Source organism: Oreochromis niloticus, linkage group LG9 (assembly GCF_001858045.2).
Source record: "Oreochromis niloticus isolate F11D_XX linkage group LG9, O_niloticus_UMD_NMBU, whole genome shotgun sequence".
Classification (NCBI taxonomy): Eukaryota; Metazoa; Chordata; class Actinopteri; order Cichliformes; family Cichlidae; genus Oreochromis; species Oreochromis niloticus.
Genome location: NC_031974.2, coordinates 15,962,048 through 15,984,014, shown reverse-complemented (window position 1 = coordinate 15,984,014; position 21,967 = coordinate 15,962,048). Strand labels below are relative to the sequence as shown.

At 43.1% G+C, this 21,967-nt stretch overlaps 1 protein-coding gene and 1 pseudogene across 6 annotated transcripts in view; both read right to left on the bottom strand.

Annotated features, from left to right (window-relative positions):
- Positions 1–3,930: 3,930 nt before the first annotated feature.
- Positions 3,931–14,818, bottom strand: LOC109203483 (zinc transporter ZIP12-like; annotated as a pseudogene).
- A 5,229-nt stretch (positions 14,819–20,047) lies between these two features.
- Positions 20,048–21,967, bottom strand: part of LOC106098848 (macrophage mannose receptor 1) — a 35,799-nt gene continuing 33,879 nt past the window's right edge. For all 6 annotated transcript variants that reach the window (XM_025910224.1, XM_019363079.2, XM_019363080.1 and 3 more), the window contains one exon: positions 20,048–20,664. In XM_025910224.1, the coding sequence (XP_025766009.1) occupies positions 20,423–20,664 (242 nt within the window). In that variant the 3' untranslated portion in view covers positions 20,048–20,422. The remainder of the gene's footprint in view (positions 20,665–21,967) is intronic.

Sequence of the window (21,967 nt, the reverse complement as noted above, 5' to 3'; positions counted from 1 at the left end):
TTTTTTTTATTTTATTAATTTATGACATTGAAGAGACTATAAGAGAATTGTATTGATTAAATAGATTGTTGATTGAGCATTAAAACACCGAGTGTTGTTCTTCCTTCAGTCCGATGATAAAAGAATTGGGGTTTTTACAATGTCAGAGTTCTTAAACAGACTCAGGCACAGACCAGGGATCCTTTGCGGAAGAGACAGTGATTTTATTTACAGTGACAACACCAAGTGATAATATATACAACATACAGGTGGGGCTCCAGGGTCCGTGGGGAAAAGGAAGGGTTCCACAAACACTTCTCTCTTCTTGGGATTCTGCTCTCCTTTGCAGCCACTCACGCTCACGGCTCTCCTCACTCACAGGACTCTCAGGATTACAAGGACAGGTCCAGGTAAAATCTATATACACAGAAGGTTCTATTAGAAACAGGTTAAGAAACAATGCACGGGTTCAGATTTCTAACGATGAGTGACTGATGCGGATTACTGAACAATCCAGCGACGAGTAGTACAGAGCCGTCATCTCAAAGAGAGCTCCAGATTACTGAAGACCAGTGGCAATTGTGAAGATTGAAGACAGGTGCATGGGAACCGCCCTGCAGAGAGGAGAGAGAGAGCACACACACACACACACACACACACAAAAAAACATGTCACATCGCGCAGGGTCAGCCAGAGAGACATGGGGCCCATGACAGTATGGCCCCCACCCCCTCAACGGGAGCCTCCATGTGACCCACCAGGCTTACCAGGGTGTTGACAGTGGAAATCCCACAGCATGCATTTATCCAGGATGGCCACTCACGGGACCGTTCCTCCAGGCCATTGCCTTCCCAGTCCACTAGATATTGGCAGCTGTGCCCCCCCTGCTTGGAATCAATAATATGAGTGATGGAGTAGGTGGGCAGACCATCCATGAGGCCCGAGGTGGAGTCCTTGGAAGGAGGGCACAGAGGGCTAGACCGGAAACGTTTAATTCGGAACACATTGTGTATCCTCATATTGCGTGGTAATTTGAGCCTTACGGAGACCGGGTTGACCAGGGCCGAGATCTCTACCGGGCCGATGAAGTTAAGGATGAGCTTCTTGGACTCCACCATGACGGGAACAAAACGTGTGGAGAGCCATACCTTCTGTCCTACAGAGTATTCAGGGGTTGGGGTCTGGTGGCAATCTGTGATGCGTTTGTTGTGCTCCTTGGTGCATAACAAGGCTGCCTGGGTGGCCCTACACACCCAATGGCACCTACGCAGATGGGCCTGGACCGATGGAATCGAGTGCTCTCCTTCGACGGAGGGAAATGGAGGTGGCTGAAACCCCAGGGAGGCCTTAAAAGGGGACCGACCGATGGCAGAGGGAGTTAGGCTGTTGTGGGCGTATTCTATACATGGCAGTTCCTTGCTCCAGATGGCTTGGTTGGAGGAGGTGACACATCGCAGAGCGGCCTCCAACTCCTGGTTAGCTCGTTCCGATTGGCCGTCGCTCTTAGGATGATAACCTGAGGATAGACTAACCTTGGACCCTAAAGAGGTGCAGAACTCCTTCCATATGCAGGATGTGAATTAAGGCCCACGGTCTGACATTATGTCCTCCAGAATTCTGTGCAGGCAAAAGACATGGTTAATGAGCAGCCGTGCGGTCTCCAGAGCCATGGGAAGTTTAGGCAGAGCCACAAAGTGAGCAGAAAACCAGTCTATTATGGTAAGTATTACAGTGTCACCTGCTGGAGGGGGTAACCCAATCACAAAGTCCAAAGCAATGTGGGACCATTGTCTGGAGGGAGTGGGTAAAGAATGGAGTTGTCCTGCAGGCGGCTGATTCGAAGGCTTATTTCGGGCGCACTCCTGGGCATCCCGGGTCAGAGAGGGCCACCAGAAGTAGCGCTGCAAAAACTTAATGGTTCAGTGCATTCCAGGGTGACAAGTGATATGAGAAAAAGTTTTACTGGAACAGATTTAAGTTTCTGTCCTTGAAGTGGAGGTTGTTTGTGCCCAGTGCAGAATCTGAGATCAGACAGATTGGGGTACAAACAGCCGCTGGGCTGGTCCATCTCCTGCATCTGGCTTCGTCCTCCGAGCCTCCCGGGTGGCTTTCTCGATCTCCCAGGAAATAACGCCCACGGTGCAGGCAGCTGGGATAATATGTGCGTGGTCCGCCTTGTCCTCTGAGGCAAAGAACTCTCGGGTGAGGGCGATGGGCTTGATGTTGTGAGACCACAGTCTGTAAGTAATAGAAAAGTGGAAACAGGTTAAAAACAGGGCCCACCTTGTTTGCCGGGTGTTGCATCTCTTAGGTGATTTCGGATATGCTAGGTTTTTATGGACCGTCCAGACAATGAAGGTTGAGCTGTGCCCTCCAACCAGTGCTTCCAGTCCTCCAAGGCGAGTTTAATTGCTAGTTGTTCCCGGTCCCCAACATTGTACTTCTTTTCTGCAGGGGTTAGACGGCGAGAGAAGAAAGCACAGGTATGAAGCTTACCATATCTCTGCTGGGAAAGAACAGCTCCAACCCCAGAGTCTGAGGCATCCACTTCAACCACGAACTGCAGCGTGAGATCGGGCTGGACCAGAATGGGTGCTGAGGTAAACCACTCTTTTAGCTTCTGGAAGGCTGATTGGACAGCATCATTCCACTGAAAGGGAATCTTGGGTGAGGTTAGTTGAGTAAGTGGCAAAGCAACCCTGCTGAAATCCCGAATAAATCGCCTATAATAAATAAATCTCCCCCGATTTGTGGATTTAGGCCATTCCACCACAGTTTTGACAGCCTGGTGCGGGCGGAGGGTCCGTTGTTCTGTCTGTGAAAGTTCTCAGTTATCCAGGTCATCATAGTCTAAGGAGCTTGGAAAGAAAAGTGTCTGGACTCCTTTAAGTTGCTTAAAGCAACTTCAAGAAAATTTCCTCTTTGGTTTTTATGATCTGGCACCCAACATTTTCTGTTGCAATTACAAAGGGACTGTTATGCCCTGGCTCTGCTAGGCGACAGGGGAGGTAACATAAATGAGATTAAAAAACAAACACAAGGTTTATTACCACAAGTGAGATCCGTTAGTGAAACTAACTAACTAACTAACCAACTAACCAATGAGGCAATTTAAACAAACAGAAAAACAACTCTCATATATTCAAATAAAACAGGAACACTAATCATCTCAAAGGTAGAAACTCAAAAACAGAGGCTCAAAAGGCAGCGGCACAAAGGCAGCTGCAGGAGGGACAGCCTACACAGTCTGTTCAAATCAAAGATTCCCCCACGAGTGAAGAATCCTCAGCCTTTTTTACTCCCAGGTAAACGCAGGCAGCCGCGTCATTGGTCCGCTGCATCCGCAGCAGCCAGTGGTGTGTGTGGACTGTCACACTCCGATCTGCATGCAGCTGGGCGGGCATAGGTCCCCGGCCAGCCAATCACCTGTGAGCCCTGGCACGCTTGAATTTCCATACAGGACGGCGGGTCCACGTGAGGCCAGGGGCCATAACAGCGACACTCAGTGGAAATGGATATGAGAAAAAGTTTTACTGGAACAGATTTAAGTCTCTGTCCTTGAAGTGGAGGCAAACCCCTTCTCTTGTTTGAAGACTTGAATGGGTCATACCACATAAAAAAACTTCTTTAGCACATGCGGTATTTACTTGAAATTCTTGAGCATTAATGTGTTTAATTTTGGCATAAATGAATGGAAATAAGTATTGGTACCACAAATGTTCTATGTGTTTTAGAGTATCTCTGTATTAGGCTCCCATGCAGTTGTTAGTAAATGCCAGTATTTTTATAATATATATTATATATATAATATAATATATAATATAATATTTATCTAAATGATTCATCCAAATTCACGATCATGCCGATGTGGTACTGTCCTTCTGTATCTGTCTAAACATAAACAAAGAGAACCAAGTGAGCAGCAATTTTACCATTTTGTAGTACTTCAAGCCAAATGTCTTTTATTGTCACTATACACATGTACAATGAGATACAGAGCATTTCCTACTCAGTGCAGACATGATTATACCGTAGTGTCAGTTGCTCAACATGCACAGTCATAGAAATGTGTGGCGGGGCGTGGTCGGTGGTGCCGCTGCAGGGTAGGCAATGCACCTGCACCCGGGTCTACTGTGGGTTTGTTACAAAATATGTTTCTCCTTTTATAGGACCCTTAAATGTAGACTGTGATACACTGCTTTTTGAGCAACTTTCTCACGTTCATATTTTTTGTCATTGCACACATTGCATGTGTGTGCTGTAATGGAGGCCAAGGATCTGCAAAGTAGACAGAGAGGAAACAATTTACTCCATACTCAAGTGTCAAAAGAAAATTGTATATAATGTGATCAGCTACACGAAATGTATTCTTTTACTTATCACTAAGCAAATGTCCACGTGACTTTTCACCTAATAACTTGTGTGATGAACTTATTCAGCTACTAACTGCTTCCTGTTTTCAGAGAACATTTAGATGTAGAGAAGAGAAACCTCAGCTCTTTTACGAGAACATACAGATGTAGAAAAGGGAAAAACCCGCTGCTCTGAGTGACGTTGTTATCTTTGTATCACACACACACACACACAGATACACACACACACACACACACACACACACACACACACACACACACACACACACAGACAATCTTGTATAAATAAAGGACGCAGACAGTCATGAGGCGCAGGTCGTGCGTCCATGACTGCCCTCGCGAGTGAAAAGACAACTGCAGTGTTTGTGTTTTCTAACTCAGGCATCTTGGCTGAAGAAAGACCAGGGTGATTTTTAGAAATCCCCTGTCATCAAGCTACGTGTATTGTGGGTTATAGTGGACGGTGCAGTGACCTTGTACCTGTAGTATGAGGTGCAAGAGAGCGTCTCCTGAGACGGTTCCCACTGCCAGACTGAGAAACAGCTGGAGGATTAGTGAGTAGGTTTCTTGGCAGGAGTTGAAGAAAATCAGACAGATACCAAACATTGAGCCCACCGTGGTGAAAAAGATAGCAGCTGTGCTGTAGCCATACTCTGCAGGAAGGAGACAGCTTTGCATAAAACACCAAATCAAAAATGTAGAAAACAACAAGTGTCTTAATCAAATTTGAAATTTGATTATGTCTGGCCTCAGAGGCCTCTGCAAGCCACTTTTCAACCCGCCTTAACCTCGGCTCATCCGTACACTGCTATTTATGCTATTTCTAACTTAGTCAATGTCATGTTCATTGCTGGTACCACTTGCTACTATTAGTGTGTTTTAATTAGCTGAAACTATAGCATATTGTATTTATTATGAGGTTGGTTTGTGAAGAGAAACAATCAGGTAAACCGTCTTACTCTCAAGAGCTGTGGGCAGAGATCCTCTTGTTTGTTGCTCTTCAGGCTCACAGGCATTGCCTAGCAACTGCTGAATGATGGCTGGGCAAGTTTGTCTGAAGTGTTCCTTGGAAATCGGCAAAAGAGGATCCAGAGCAAAAATATCCACCAGCTGATTGGCTGAAAAACATACCTGATTGGTATAAAAAGACAAGGCAAATTTGGAGGGGAGTAGAAAGTATTTGAAATCAAGTCTCACTGTGCCTGAGTGAAGTTTTTCATTCAGTGTTTTATGATTTTCAGTACTTTTTGTTTGTCATAACCCAATCAAATATTTATCTCACCATACCTGTGCCCAGTCACTGTTTATTCCTTCAATTTCGGGGTGGCAGCTGTCTTGCAAATGTCTAGCCACCTTCTTTGAACCTACTCTGATGCCTCGTCTCTTCCTGTTGCGAGAGTGCATCCCTCCTTCCCGTCCTACTCCCAGCTGATGAAGCAGCTCCTCCAGGCCTAAACAGATACAAGCAACACAATATATCAGGGGTCAGTGCTTTAAACCAGCATTTGTTTATTCATGGTTTAGTAAAATAAAAAGAAAAAGATGGGGACAAACTGTTTTGAAATCCAGTACATCAGTCATTTCTTGATGTGACTGAACCTCAAATTAACCTGCATTTTTTACTGTCATGAAATAATTTTAACAATTTTCATATGTGTAAGTATAGTTTTATAGTAGTGCCTTTGATGCAGTATTTGAGCATCTAGTCTCAAGATAATCAGTTCCCTCTTTTCATCAACATTTGTCTGGGAAGGAGACAAGCCAAGGACAAGCCCCTCAACCCCAGCCCTGGACCTGCTGAAGATTGCCAGGGATTGGCAGATGCAAGTGGACTTCGATAAGAGGCTAATTTTTCCTACAGAGATTGTAACAACAACTCTGCGACCAGACCTCGTCCTTTGGTCCAACTCCCAAAAACGTGCGTATGTCATTGAGCTGACGGTACCATAGGAGGAAGCAACTGAGGAAGCGTTTGAGCGTTTGAGCGTAAGAAGCTGCGGTATGCCAACTTGGCAGCTGAGGCAGAGGACAGAGGCTGGAAGATCAAGGTGCGCCCGGTGGAAGTGGGGTGCAGGGGCTTTGTTGCCAGTACAACAGCTAAACTGCTTAGAGAGATTGGGATCAGAGAACAGGCACAACGGCAGGCTATAAGAGAACTAGCTAACACTGCTGAGAGGACCAGTCACTGGCTATGGTTACAAAGGGCTGACATCACTTGGACAGTTAAGGCAGTCAGCTAACCGCGATAGAAAAGAAATATTCCGCTCTTCTCCCCTCTGCTCTTCTTCCCTTTCCTGGGAGGCAGTGGGGAGGTAGAGCGTACAGCCCGATCCGGCGGGGAGGTGTGCGAAGCCAGATCGGGCACCCCCCTTCCAGCTCTCTCCTCTCTGCTCTCTTGTCCCCTTTTGTCTTACTTCTCTCTATCACCTTTGCTATCCCTTTGAAGAAGTTAGGCTCCATAAATGCTAAAGAGGTAAGTATTATTTCTCAGTTGCAGTGAATAGATAGAAAATAAACTTTAGGAAACTAAACAGAAGAAAGAAGAAGAGAAATAACAATTTAACATAAACCAGTGACACACTCCAGGGCCTGATCAACCCTGGCAGGGCCTCCTTGGATGAGGATGTCTAGTGATAATGGCCGAAACACCAGATGAATCCAAGGTCCACTACTGACGATGTGTCCCAAATTTTAAAATGATAAGCTAGATCAGATCTCTAATCACTAAACCTAACCAAGGAAGGAAAATGGCAGATTAGCTTGCGTAAAAGACCGAAAGTTGAGGCACACAACGATGTGTGCTGCTGGCAAAGTTTCTGGGCTGCCTTTCCTCATAACAGCCATCCCTCAAGAGTCTCTCCATCTAAAGCAATGCATTATCAGGGACTATAACATCTAGTCCTTTTTACTGAATTGGATCATGTCTGTTAAGAGGACCTACAAAAAACAAAGAACAGCTAAAGCCTCTATTATTGTTCAGTAATCTTGTAATGATCATTAACTGTATAAGAATGATGGACACAGCTTCCTGCATTCTCTCTAATAGCCAGCAGGGGGCGACTCATCTGGTTGAACGGTAGTATGATGCTTTATCAACATAGTGAACAGTTTCCTGATGACTTATTTAAAATAGTATGATATATGTGATGGTCTCCTTTAGAGTCAAAAAGAAGCAGGATGCGTTTTAGGACAGGCATCCTCTGTGACTGACTCGTCACTCCCTTAAGGGTGTACAATATTTCCCAGTGTCTCAGTCAGATCCAACCTCGTATCATGATTTATGGCTTTAAAGCTGTAATGGCTTCACAGTGGAACTTCATATACTAATGGGTAAGGTCATGGTGGCTATGACCAGAGGCGGAGCCAGACATCTTATACACAGATGTTATATACATCTTAAACTAGTTTTTTTTAATAAAGCAGCAAGGCAGAACAAAATCAGGGCTGTATCAAGACACGGAGACTAAACCCCAATTCAACCAGACCCAGAACTGAATTAAAACAGGACTACAACAGTTTGTAGGATTAAAGAAATTATTTTACGGCTACTGTTCATAACCATCATCTTTATCGTTGCATTAATTATCATTTCATCAAAACATTTATTGAAGCTGTTGGCATTATGTTATAATTTGTATTACAGGTGTTATCATAATCACATATTAACATTTTTATTACAGGTGCAGTTATAACCACTTTAAATCGTTGAGTTAAATCTGTAATCCTAAAAGCTTATATGTTGATTATATTGTTACAGTAAAAGTAGTAGCGGAGCAAAAGCCTGAGTGTATTCAGCAACATGTTGCACTAGAGTTTACTTGACAACAGGTGACAGAAGGAGGACCAGTCCATGGGGACCTCAAAGGCCTGAGATCATCACCATATTTGGAAGAGGATGCCAGAAAGGGGAACTTCTGTGTCTGCATTTATCTCTTAAAATTGATCATTGTCTGTAAAAGAGGCAAATAATGTTCTTAAGATGCAAATTATGTGCTTGTAAACGTAAGAGGGGGCGTTATAATACCCTGATGTTATAAAAGCAATCTGAAGTGTATTTTTGGGCGGAGATCTACAGCTGATGTTTTGCAGTTTACATCTCCCCACGCTGCGTGTGTTCATTAAAATCAATTGTTTGACCAAGCTCTTCTGGACCATCATTGTTTTACTCTCGTCCTCAATATCGGAACCTTAACAAGTTCAAAATCAGGACTACTTTAGGACTTAACCAAGACAGAACCAGAATCAAAACCAGATGATAGTAGCACTGAAAATCATCATAGACTTGCACTACACTGACAACACCTCTTTATTGTGGTAACATAAGACTGTATCTGCGAGGCTTGAGTTTTGCAAACCTATCAATGACATTTTCAGGTTAAATATTATTCAAGTATTCCTTTTCAATAGATAATATGATGAGTTACTAGTTTGTACCATATTATTTTTTAATTCTACCAAAGTACACAATTTAGATTCAGAAAAGTTTATATAACTATTTAGCCTTGTAGTGCAAACAAGCCTGCATGACTTAATAAATATAGAATTTGAAAAATAACAAACCTAAAAAGTTACACTAGGTACTAGATACATGTTCTGATGAGTTTTGGCAAACAACCATTTGACTAACACGTCTGTCTCACCTGGCTCTCCCTCCCTCTCCGTTCCTCTCCCTCCCTCTTTGTGCTGACAATCAAGCCAAACACCAACATCATCAGATATACAGTTGAAACCAGATATTTACATACTCTGCAGATAAAAACACAAACACTTTTTAAATTGTAAAACATCAAATCAGACTAAATGTTTATTTTTTTATTGATAAATATGAAAAACATATTTGTTAAATTTAAGAGTAAAGAGAGAAACTATATGTATTTCTTAATTGCAAATGGCACCAAATTGTATTTAAAATTGAGCCACACTTATGGAGGTCCACAATTCTTTTCCTGGTGTTTTGGTTGATATCGCTTGATTTTTCCCATGTCAAAGAAACAGACTCTGTGTTTTGGGGGTGCCTTATATGCATCCACAGGTGTGCCACCAATTTACTCAAATGGATTCTACTAACCTATCAGAAGCTTCTTAAGCTCAGAATGGAATTGTCTGGAGTTTTATTATTAATTAAAGTCACTATAAATTTAGTGTATATATACTACTAAATTTGATGAGTGATAAAAAGTGATAAAAAATAGACAGCTCCCTCAGCTCTCTCTTTATTCTAATATTTAACTAATTCAAAAGATATTTCAGTATTTATTTATCTAAAACAAACAAGTTTACTCTAAATTCATGTTTAACAGTAAAAAAAAAAATGTTGTTATGTTTTTTCCCTAAAGTGTATGTAAATATCTGGTTTCAACTGTGAATATACGGCTGTGTATTGAAATTCCTCTTGTTTTGCATAGAAATATCTTGAACAACATACAAAGCATAATGTATAAAATAATATTTACCTGAGTTTTTTCTTTGAAAGAAGCCTCTAATGCCCATTGTTATGTTCATAAGTGAAACCGATTTCGTGCTTTATTTATCCGTGGAGGGTAACAACTGAAAATATGAAACAGCATTGTTGTTCGGCTTTTCATTTCGCCATTTGTCGGGTCACTCTAAGAGCGAATAACGTAATATGGGTCAAGTGAACAGTTTGATATCAATCTTTTGTGATACACCGTCATATTTACATTCTTTGTACAGTAGGAATGATTTGCTTTGGTACCTGGTCAAACTTAAGCTCTCCTCTGTCTGCCTGTCTGCACTTCTCCTACAGTAAACTCACAGGCAGCAGCTTCTCTCCCCTCTCTCACATACATAAGTGCTGTGCTCAGTCGCCTAGTGCCTGAGCTCGGATCATACCAAAATTAGGGGGAATTTACGCACAGTCGTAAATTCCCATGGTGTGCGCTATGTGCTTTGAATTCTGTGTGTAGTTTTTTGTTTTATACAGTTGTCAGTCAGGCAGCCCAGCTAGGCAACCCCCCCCCCACACACACACACTCCGTCAATGGCTATGACCACATTTTCTATAGAGTCTGTAATATAAACAATGGATCCACTGACTGTTGGTAGTAGAAAGTGTTTGACTAAGAGTGCCAAAATTTCTGAGAATAATCACTAGGCTTTTTGTCTTGGTTTCAACTGAACTATTTTCACTCACCGCTTTCACAGTGTTACATTTGGCAGCTAAAGGCAGTGTTTTTTTTCACATAGTGGGTAAACCAGCTGGTGAACAAAACCATATTTAAAATCTAAGGTGTCCTTTTCTCAGGCTGAAAATGGAGCTGAAAAGAGAGCATGTGTGGTAGAAAGCTAATGTTGCTTTGCATTTGATGTTTCTATAGGTAACGGTGTGTGACTGTGGTCTGGAAGGAAAATATACAAACATGTTCTTTTGAACTCACCCATAATCTGCAGGTTACTTGTGCAGTTAAGAGAATGAAAGATATAATTTATAAAGAAGGCAGGAGGTGGCAGGTTTTTCTTTCTGAAACAGTGGCCTTGGAGAATATGGCTAATGATGGCTGCGGCCACTCTGGGAACAGCAGATGTACCAGCAAGTGGATTTCCCTTAACATCATTATCTTCCAAGAGATGAGCTGCATGAATGCACTGTGGTAAGGAAAAACGGAATTATTTACATGCAGGCCTACACGTCGTAAAAAGGATATATCCATCTATCCATCTATCCAACTTCTTCCGCTTATCCGGGGCCGGGTCGTGGGGGCAGCAGCCTAAGCATAGAAGCCAGACCTCCCCTCTCCCCTAATTGAAAGCCCTCCGCCACTTGGCTGCGCCTAGAAATCCTGTCCATAAAAGTTATGAACAGAATTGGTGACAAAGGGCAGCCTGGCGGAGCCCATCACCCACCGGGAACGAGTCAGACTTATTGCTGGCTATGTGAACCAAGCTCTTGCAACGGATGGCCTGTAGCAATGGGCCAGACACCCCATACTCCCACAGCACCTCCCACAGGACACCTCGAGAGACACGGTCGAATTGTCATGATCCTGGGTCATTTTGACCCAGCGTTTTGTGTTTCCTTTTGGTATCACTTTGTGTTTTGTGTTAATTCTGATTTTGGTATTAGTTTTTAGGGTTTGGTTCTTGTGTTTAGTGCTTTAGTGTTTTATCAGCCCTACCTGTGTCTGTCCTCTGTGCTCTGTTTGTCCCCGAGTTTGTGTTGTAAAACAGTCTGTGAGTTTCCTGTTTTACTTTGTAGGTTTGTGTCTTCTCCAAGTCCACAAAACACATGTAGACTGGTTGGGCAAACTCCCATGCGTCCTCAAGTATCCTTGAGAAGATAAAGAGCGGGTCCAGCGTTCGCAACCAGGACGAAAACCGCATTGTTCCTCCTGTATCCGAGGTTCGACTAACGGACGGACTCTCCTTTCCAGCACCCTGGCATAGACTTTCCCAGGGAGGCTGAGGAGTGTGATCCCCCTGTAATTGGAACACACCCTCTGGGCCCCCTTCTTAAAAATGGGGACCACCAGAGGCGTGTCAGCCTGGACAGCCCTACAACATCCAGAGCCTTCAGGAACTCAGGATGGACAACACCAGGGGTGCTGCCACCAAGGAGCTGTTTAATTGCCTCAGTGACCTCACCCCTGGAAAAAAGGATATATCTGTCACAAAATGCTCTCTTACTTGGGAACTTGAAGGTCTATGTTGGCTGGATCGCTCATAGTGTTGGTTGATGAGCTGCAGGATACTTTCTTTCATTGGATGAAAGGAAGCTGCTGTCTTCAGCTGGATGTAAGTTAGTGAGGGCCAGAAGATAGAACTGAAAGTTCCCAGATGAGGAGGAAAAGGAAGAAGGAGGGGTGGGGGCAGCAGCATTTGACACACACAGGTCTTGCAAGTTAATTATATAGTACAGCAGGACAGTTGAGATCTGCTGGTAGTCCTCAGTGAGAACATCGTTCCCATCATCCTTCAGCATTGAGAGGGCTATGTCTGGTGTCAAGCACTGTAAAAAAAAAACAACAAACAAAGAAAAGAAAAAGGTTTTTAACACTTTTTATTTAAAGAAATTTGCAAAGAAATCTAGGTCATGCTGACTTTTGAAGGATGTGGTGTTGATAACAGCACTACTTTTTCTCTGCACACAATGTTCTGTTCTTTGCTTCTTGAGAGCTTCTTCTCCTCCTGTGTTCCAGGTCTGCCTCTTAAGGCGCAGCTGAGCGTAAATTGGATAACATCTTGGAGAAGCTCACGGCGGTCGTGAGTACTCAGACTATGCCCTTTGAGTGCAAAACTGATAACATTTTGGAGAAGCTCACGGCTCTCCAACAGGAGACTGAGAGACCCGTGATGGACATTTAGATTAACTGTAAAATTTCACTGCAGGTGTAAACTTTGCATGTAACAAATAAAAGGCTTGATTGATTGGTTGATTGTCAGCCACTGCATAAAGACTGTCATCACAAAACGCCACGCCCCTTTTATAATTTTAATCCTTCCCTTTTCTCTGGGCTGTGCACTGCAGTGGTTTAGGCAGCGGGCTGGAGCTGTGTGAACTCATGAAATCTGGTGTGACTTTGATTTTCCTTTTGTGAGTAAAGGTGTGCTTTTACCAAGACAATTGTAAACCACAATTGAAGCAGGTAGGGGTTCTCTGCCATTTTTGTTTCAACCATTTTCTCATGTTTCTTGGCTCGACTGGGAGTTCAAACATTGTATTTTGTTTTCTTATAGAGTGATCTTTGTTTATTTTTTAGCCAGAATGGGGTGTTTTGTTTGTTGTTTTTGCCTTGGAGACCCTGACGCTTAGAGCTTCCCTGTGTTTTGGGCCTAACTGGAAACGTTTGCTTTTATAATTGTAAAATAAATCGTGCCTTGCTGACGTTGACTTTGTGGCAGTTAATAGTTTTTTTTTCACTTTGTGTTACCACCCACTCCAGACAATATTTCGTTTTTAAGTGGTGTGTAACATCTTATAAAAGAAGCGGTTGAAACCAATTAATCCCACATGGTTGTAAAAGGTTGAGAGAGAGAGTGAAGCACTGTTTCTTCTGGGAAAGAGCTGGATATTCATTGAAGAGAGACAAAAAGCTACTCTCTTAATTACTAAATCTTAATTTACAAGTTTGACACAGATATAACCACACTATCAGCCACTAAAAACATTATTGCCCTTGCTCAGTTTAGCATTTAGTAACATTTTAGTGATAAAAAATTGTAAGACAGGTGTAAGCATTACCTTCTCACACATATCCTGAGAGGTGCCCGTCCACTCTGCAGCGTGCTGCCCAGAGAAGTGTGGTGATCAGCGTGGGAATACAAACTGTGGGAGTACAAGTACTAAGCAATTTTATTACAGTCATTCATATTTTATTAAAATTATCAGTCTAGCCCTAATTGTGTATGTATATACAGTACATATCCACAATCCACACACACACACACACATATATATATATATATATATATGTGTGTGTGTATGTATACATACATACACACACATATATATATCAGTGATCAGTAAATAGATGTCTTGTTCATCTTGTTCACTCTTGGCATACAGCTTGAAAGTAGCAAACAGATGCAACTAGAGTTTATTGCAATTTATTTATTGCAAAAACCCAAATTATTTTGTATGGAATTGTATTATTTTTGTTATTTATTTATTTTTTTTTCACAAAGTTTATTTTTTGACCTGGATGCAAATGTCAGTTCAACCAATGGAATTGTTGTCCCGCCTTGTATGTTCACATTTGGCTGTGCTGGTAAGGTTGCTTAGACCACATGCGCTACAGCTGTACCTGTAAGAAAAACGTGGTAGCTGTTGAAACAGCGAAGCTGTTGGTGTTTGCTTGATTAGCCACCAGGTTTGGATATCCGAAGCTAGTTTTATGAATACAAAGTGCTTTGCACTGGTCAGGCTTTTTGATTTGGAGAAAGGAGCTGAGACTCCATGGAGAACCTTGGATTACAGACTTTTTGGAAATCTGTAGAAGAGGAATGATCTTCCATTGCAATGGATGGCGAGCCACAGCCCATATGGAACTGAATCTTGAAGTCTGGTTACCTGAATTGTGGTAGGACAAAACTGTGCAAACCATACATCGATCGTGGACTGAACTCACACCAATAAACTGCCAGATCACCAAACAGACCTGAACTGGATTCTGTTGACACTTTAAAAGACCTGAGTCTAACATTCTTTTCTTTTCTTTTCTTTTGGGTATCTGTGCGCGCGCATACACAATTTTGGTTATTATTGTTGTTAAATGCAATACAGTGCACAAATTCAAATACAATTGAACCATTGCTTCATCATTTGTGGTTATGTTTTCATTGTGGTTACCCATCCTCTAGGCTCCTGCCGTTCCTGATTTGCCCATTGTTTATATATTTTGTTACATACTGGTTACACATACTTCATAATTGTCCGGCCCCGGGGGCAGATTCAAGGTCCTGAGAGCCTCCTGCAGGTACCTCTGCTCCTGCCCTTTCACTTCCAGCATTCTCCCAAGAGGACAAAGATACAGCAGTAACAGCAGCACAGAGTACTGCTCATGAAGTGCATGTTCCTACCAAGGTTGTCAAACTCCCTCACACTCCCAGGAATGGCTAGGGGTTTGAGATGACAAGGAAGTGATAGACGGAAAACATAGGCAAGAAAACTGAGAGAGAGAACTATATCAAGGTGAATGACGGCAGAAGGGTACTAAGAAAGGCAGTGATGTTTTCTAGACAAGAGAGGCACTAATAATAGGCACAACTGATCTGACGGTTCGGAGGTGAACCAGTCCTTACAGTGCCGAATGGTCAGTAAAAGCCTGGGGCCCTCAGTCTATAACAAAAGGATTAGTGCAGGCAAGTGAAAAAGAGCACAGGGGCAGGGAGAAGGGCAGAAAAGAGAAAGGCAGAAGCTGATGTCATAAGCACTCCATGTTTAAGCACCAGCGACGCTCATATCTAAGGTTTTCATATTATGCATGATCTCTGAGTCATCAAGGATCAACCATGCACTGCAAAACATGCCAAGCTTCCCTGCATCCTCCTACACTGGAAATCCTGCAGATCGATTCGACCCGGCAACAAGAGGACATAGTTTATTGTTTAAAAATTCCTGTAAGCTACAATAACACCTGAGAGAGAATAGATGAAAAAGCTTACCCGATGAACCAGGCCTATGCCGTTCTCCACTCTGCTCCAATCAGCTGCTGGGATGAAGTCTGTTTTCCTCCTAGGGTGAAGGTTTTCCTGGTAGGGCACACCAAAGATCTAGAGCTTGTTTGGGGAGATTTTTTGGGCATTGGTGCTGCCGGTAAAACCCTCTTATGAGAAGTGAGTAAGCTCCTGAGGATTAGCTGTGACAGCCCTGGAGGACTGTAGTTACCATGGAGAGTGCTGCCTCATTTTCAACAATAAGGTGATGGTGGGGGGCTGGCCTCTAGCAGGGGTGACTGAATGGCTGAAACCTGATGGAGTAATACTTAAAAAGCTCCCTTAGGGAGGGCTCAGCCCCGGTGCGGGGAACCTCTAGTGCATCGGCCCAACTGGAGGGCTCTCTAACTGGTGGGGAGGCTGTTACATCTTTGCAGGAGGTGTCCTCTCTACAGGAACTCACTCTGCAGGTGAGGGAGAGATATTGGAGAGGTGGAGAATGACTCAACCTGGGTGTCTATTGTCTTGTGTAGTCTGGGAAAAGATTGGATGATGGGGTGGGTGCAGTTTTCTCTGCGGTGGGGTTCGGGTGGGCTGCCCTGGACTCTGTGGGGTGGGGTGGTGCTGCTGCTGTGGGCCCTGGTTTGGATGGGCCTGGGCCCCCTTGCCCTGGTGGGTTCCAGAGTGTGGGGGTGCCTACTGGGGTCAGCAGGGGAGCTGGCCCCAGGGAGGGGCTGCTTGCCCCTCACTTTCAACCCTCCCCATCCTCAGCTGCCTCCCTCTTCCCGCTCCACCACACCCACACACACGCAGGGCTTGGGGTGCGGGTGTGTCACCAGGGTGCAGGGGAGGCACTCCCCCTCTGTCCCCTTCTGGCCGCCTGAGCCTCAATTTTATTCCGCAACCTAGACATCCACATTACTCATACTCTCATAACACATACATATAGGGCCTTGGGGGTGGGCATGTTATACAGCATCCAGAGGATGGCGCTGGTGCCCTACCCTCAATTTAAATGCATATAGACACTGAGGGTTTTTGGGAGGAGCTGTGCTGCTCTCTGGCAAGAAGCACCATGCCCTCCTGTGTTTTAAATGCACTTTAGAACAGCATGCAGCAACACTACATATGAGCGGGCGGAGGGAGGTTTGGGGTCTTCACTCACCCCCGTTCTGCTAACCGTCGGGGCTGGGGGGCTGGGAGGAGGTGCTGGCCGTCGGATTGGGGTCTGGGATGCGGGGCCTCCCTGCTACTGCAGATAAGGAGGCGGTCTGGTTTCCTCCACCCCAGAGAGAAGGGTTACATCTCCTGGGTCCGGGTACGGTTTGCCCCTCTGGGGGCAGGGGTACCCGGACCTGGGATATAGAGTATGTTTGGGGAGTGTGAACGTGTGTACAGTGTCTATTTGTGTCTCCACGTCGGGTAAGTGCCGAGTATTTGTTTGTGTATATGCGGGTGGGAATGCACGTTTGTGTCTGCGTGCGCCTGTTCGTCTGTGTCTATATGTCAGCTTGGGTCTTTGACTCCACCTCTCTGGGAACATCTCAGGCTCTATCTCTCCTCACCACACTCTCTGCCAGTGGCTGATGCCCTCAGACGTTGGTGTGTTGGTGGTTCTTGGTGTCTGGGGCTGGGGCTCGGCGCTCATGTGTGTACCGACTCACTCCTGGTGGCCGATTGGCGGGGCCTGGTGCCTGTGGCCCGGCTGGGCCCCTTCCGGGGGGTGGGGTGCCCTCAGGCCTGAGGTCTGGTCCTCTCTGGCACAGCTGGCTGCCGGCAGAGCCCGCGGGCACGTCACTGCAACCCCCTCTGGCCTCTTCCCCGTGGCTGCTGGGTGACCTCTCGTTTGGGGCTCTCCTCAGCTCTTCCCAGGAGGGTGGCACGGTTACCCCCCGATGGTCCTCCTTGGGTCCTCGTATTCTGGGGCCTCTGGATGTCTGGGGCCTGGATCTTCTCCATACCTGCTTCATGCCCTGGGGGACGGGGCTATGGCTCCCCACACTCCCTAACAGACCGTTACATGGAGAAACCTTTTGAATACAAGCGTGCTGATCCACACAGGTGTACACACGGGTGTTCACAGACACAACCTACACCTTACTTGGCTGCTACCTCAAAGCACATTGTGTGCTGTCGATCTTGCGTACTGCACAATAACATGAAATATTTAGTATCTACTGTTATCTACTGTTATCTAGTTTATTGTGATGGTGTTGTATTTATTATGTTGCTCTTTTTTGTTTGTTTTCTCTTCTGTTTCTTCTTATCTCCATACAGGTGATCCAGGTGTTTTGTTTGGTTTTCTTTTTTTTTCTTCCCCCCTTTCTCACCATCTGTTCTCCCCTCTATTTTTCTTTCTCTCCCTCTCTTTCTGTCATTCTTTCTCCCTGTTCTATCTCCCAGTCATGTCTGTCCCGTCTGTAACAACCGAAAATCAAATCAAATAAATACATAATTATAATAAAGGTCAATCAAATGGACCAATATGTCAAGGCCATGATGATCCAATTGGTAAAGTAAATCCACTTGGCATCTTTCTTGGCTTTCAGACAACAATTCTGATGGCTAAAGATCAGGCAAAAAAAATAAAATAAATAAAAATTTAAAAACAAGCTCCCTTAGGAAAAAAGGTTTATGCATAAATAGACTGCTTTGCTGTGTTTCTCTCTCTTTCTGTATTTTTTTGTCTCTCTACATCATATATTTTCTTTTTATACCAATACATATCACATTCTTACAAGCAAAAATCCATAACAGCTTAAATTCATGCTCTTAATCCTGTCACTGTGAGCATCGATACTGCCAGAAAAAAACAGGTGCAACACAGTCTATGAAAAAAGAAGCATCGTTCTCGGCTGTGACAGCAAAGCGCTCACACTTATGCACGCTGTGTCTTGTGTATAAGATGGACAAACAAAAGCCATTTTCAAAAGTTTCTTTAGATTTGTAGGCAAGCAGAAGGTTGTTTTCCTGACCTTTCTAAGGTAGAACAACATCTTCAATGAAGCGCTAATGGAATTCCAGTTGTGCATGATAAATTAAAGAAGAGCAAGAGTGTTTGTTCAGGAGGGACTCGTGAACTGATCTGGCAGCTTTTAATGGTTGATATAAAACAGGGATGTCAAATTCATTTCACATTCGAAGGCCACAAACAGCCCACTTTGTAACAATCCCAGTTTCTTTTTAATAAATGTTTTTATTAAGATTTTCTAATATATAATGGAAAAAAAACAAAACATGCAGACAAAGCAACAGCAAGGGCAAGAACACACAAATTGAGCAAAAGCTTACACTGCAACAACAAAAATATTACTTCAACACTAACAATAAACACAAATAGAACGCTTGGGTGGCAGATTATGTTATTTGCGACTGATCAGAGAGAATTTTATGCTTTGATAAATGATCAAAAAAAGGTTGCCACGCATCAAGGAACTTACTAAATTTGTCCTGTAATGTATACCTAATCCTCTCCGTGTGTAATAAAGCAGTCAGAGCTGCTAACCACATTTTGAATTGAGGCAGTGTCAGACTTCCAGAGGGTCACAATAATAACTACCATTCAGAACAAAACAGTAGTTTCTACAGCAGGGCTGAGGCGTAGAAGGGAAGAGGCAGATCCAAACAATCCAGTTATTGGGTCCAACTAATGTGCAATTGCACATATCAGAGACACATTTAAAGATATCCGGCCAGTAATGGTACAATTTGGGACAAAATAAATGAGTAAGAGAGGCTTTTCCAAGGTAACAACAATCACATATAGGACTAATAGAAGTAAAAAGTAAAAACCCTGTTTTTGTCAGGGTAAAGAAGTTTAAATATACATTTAATCCCAATCTTAGTATTAGAAAAAGAAGTGCAGTTAGTGCAATTAATCTGTCTCAGATTTTCTATATGTTATAGTTAAAGAAAGAAAGCTGTCAGCATGACTTAAATTAAAACTGTAAGGTGAAAAAAGCATGTGTTTAACTCACTGACTGTGTTGTAATCATAAAACAAAGTTTTTTGTCAATTCACAGAAAATGTCTTTGACTTTTCTGTTATTTACTAATTTATCTATTACTTACTTACTTTAGTATAGTATGAATGGCAATGGGAGAGATCTCCATCAGTGTAAAAAGCTGTAAAAGTTGTAAAATTGCTATTCAAGCTCCAAAATTTATGCCCTCCTTCACAGTTTCCCATGAATCCAGCGGGCCGGATTGAGTCTTTGCCAGGAATGGCCATGGAGTTGGACCCAGCAACAGGTGATTCACATTGAGGCACAACTGACGAAAGGCTTTTTGTTCAAATGGTTTTATAAATAAAATGTTTTTTTGTCCTCCTTTACTTACCACCTCCCTGCCATCGGGTGATTAGCTGCTGTCCACCTGATGGAGAAGGACCTCTCTTTCCTTTCTACACATGGTTACATAAACATCACAGTGGAAACTATACATATTAACCTGCAATGGTATTGGATTCCCATGTTGATGTTTACCTTAACTTAGTGGAAACCAGCCCAGTCTTCATGTATATCATGGCTGAATACAATTTTCATGTTTCTATTCATTCATTTAAATGCAAAAAAATGGAAACGATTTTTCATGTTTTCATATTTTTTTAATCAGCCTTTAATTTAAATGCCATAAAACAGACCAGAGAGCATTCCAACTTAGATTTGTCAAATTGCACTAAAAATCACATTCACTTTTTGTCATTCTCATTATTCTTTATGTTGATTATAAAAGTAAAACAAAACACAAAACAATCTGTACACATTTCACATATCACATTATCATGAAAAAGAAAACCCAATAATTTGTAATAACTATCTTTGATACAAACATCGTAAAAATTCCTCAAAAAACCACCAGGCAGTTCCAGTTTCCAGAGAAGTGATCCACAATATAAGCATAAAATAAAAACAGAAATCAAATTTTCATGGGGTTGATTGCCAATCCTCTCCTGCTTTTCTATGCTTGCTCATTCTGCTCGATGTTCTCAACCAGCCCTTTGGTGTCCAACGCTGCTCGGTTTGGATTGTTGAAGTATAACTTGTTGTCAAAGGTGAATTCTCCCAGGGTGGGGGCAGGTATCCTAGGTATCCTTTTATGGAACAGGAGGAAGGCACCAAGTCCAACTAAGGCGATTACAATTAATACTATAGCCACAGTGATGCCAGCGGACCGATGTGTAGTTTCCTGGACGACGTGGGCTAAGGAGGCAAAAATGTAAAGTTGGAGCAGTGAATTTACTCAGATTTGAAAAATTTAAACAACAAATGGAGGTTTTTCTGTCATGGTCCGTGGCCCTGTGTCTGAGGAGTGTGTGGGAACAAAATAAAAACAAAACAACAAACACGAAAACACCGGACATTATGATACAGACTTATAATTTGCACCGATGTTTTTTCGAAATTCTATACACGAAAAAGAGCCCTCGGTGCGCCTGCGCGCTGCTGAAGTCAAAGTAAACTTTATTGTCATCTCCGCTACATACAGTCCAGTATATAGAGAGACGAGACGACGAGGCTCCAGTTACAGCAGTGCAAATAAACGAACAATAAATATAGTAGAGTAAGAAAATAAATATACACTTTAGGACCAGGGGTAAAGGGATCAATACCAATTTAAAATTTATAATTTATAGTTTGATGATTTAAAGTCTCACACATAACCCGTCGAAAGGGGAGGGAGACCTGCTGCTTCCAAAGAGAGCACATTTCATTCATAATGTTGTAAATCCAAGCCCATTATGTATTCATGATTTGAATCCTGGGTTGTGTGAAATCCCAGAAATACACCCTAGACAAAGTTAATCTGTGAGCTAAGGTGTAGGTCTATTAGGTTATGTTGTGGTGATCCTCTGGTTGAGGGATGGGTGTTCATACTGGAGTGCAAAATTAAAACCAATGGAAGATGGACAAGAAAAGTTCAAAGCCATCAGGTGCTCAGTTTAGAAAAAAGAGAAAAGAAGAGGAGAAGAAACGAGCAAATGATACAGGTAAACAGATGTGTGATTGGATAATGGCAGGTCATCCTGAAACAATCAGAATCAGAATACTTTATTAATCCCTAAGGAAATAATGTGGGTTACAGTTGCCCCAAGAAGAAATGGTAAAAATAGTAACAGTAACAGACTAAACTCCAAACAATACATTATGTTACAGATTTTAATATTAATTAGTCAGTGTCAATTGTTGATTTGTCCTGTTCTCATTGTATGACGAATTATGATGGCTGTTTGGTAGCCGTTTGCATAGTATGCATACTCTTCATATGTGTGTATGGACAACAGTTTTATGTTAATGTACAATCCTTAACATGTTTTGTGTGTGTGTGTGTGTGTGTGGGGGGGGGGGGGGGGGGGGGGGGGGCGCCAGAGGGAGTGTTCGCCCAGGGCGCCAAACAGGCTAGGACCGCCACTGTTTGTATATATGTGTTAGGTGAACTACGTTAATTCTGCCTTCGTGTGCCTAGGTTAGGATCCGGCGTTTTGTGTCTGCCACCTGCCTGTCC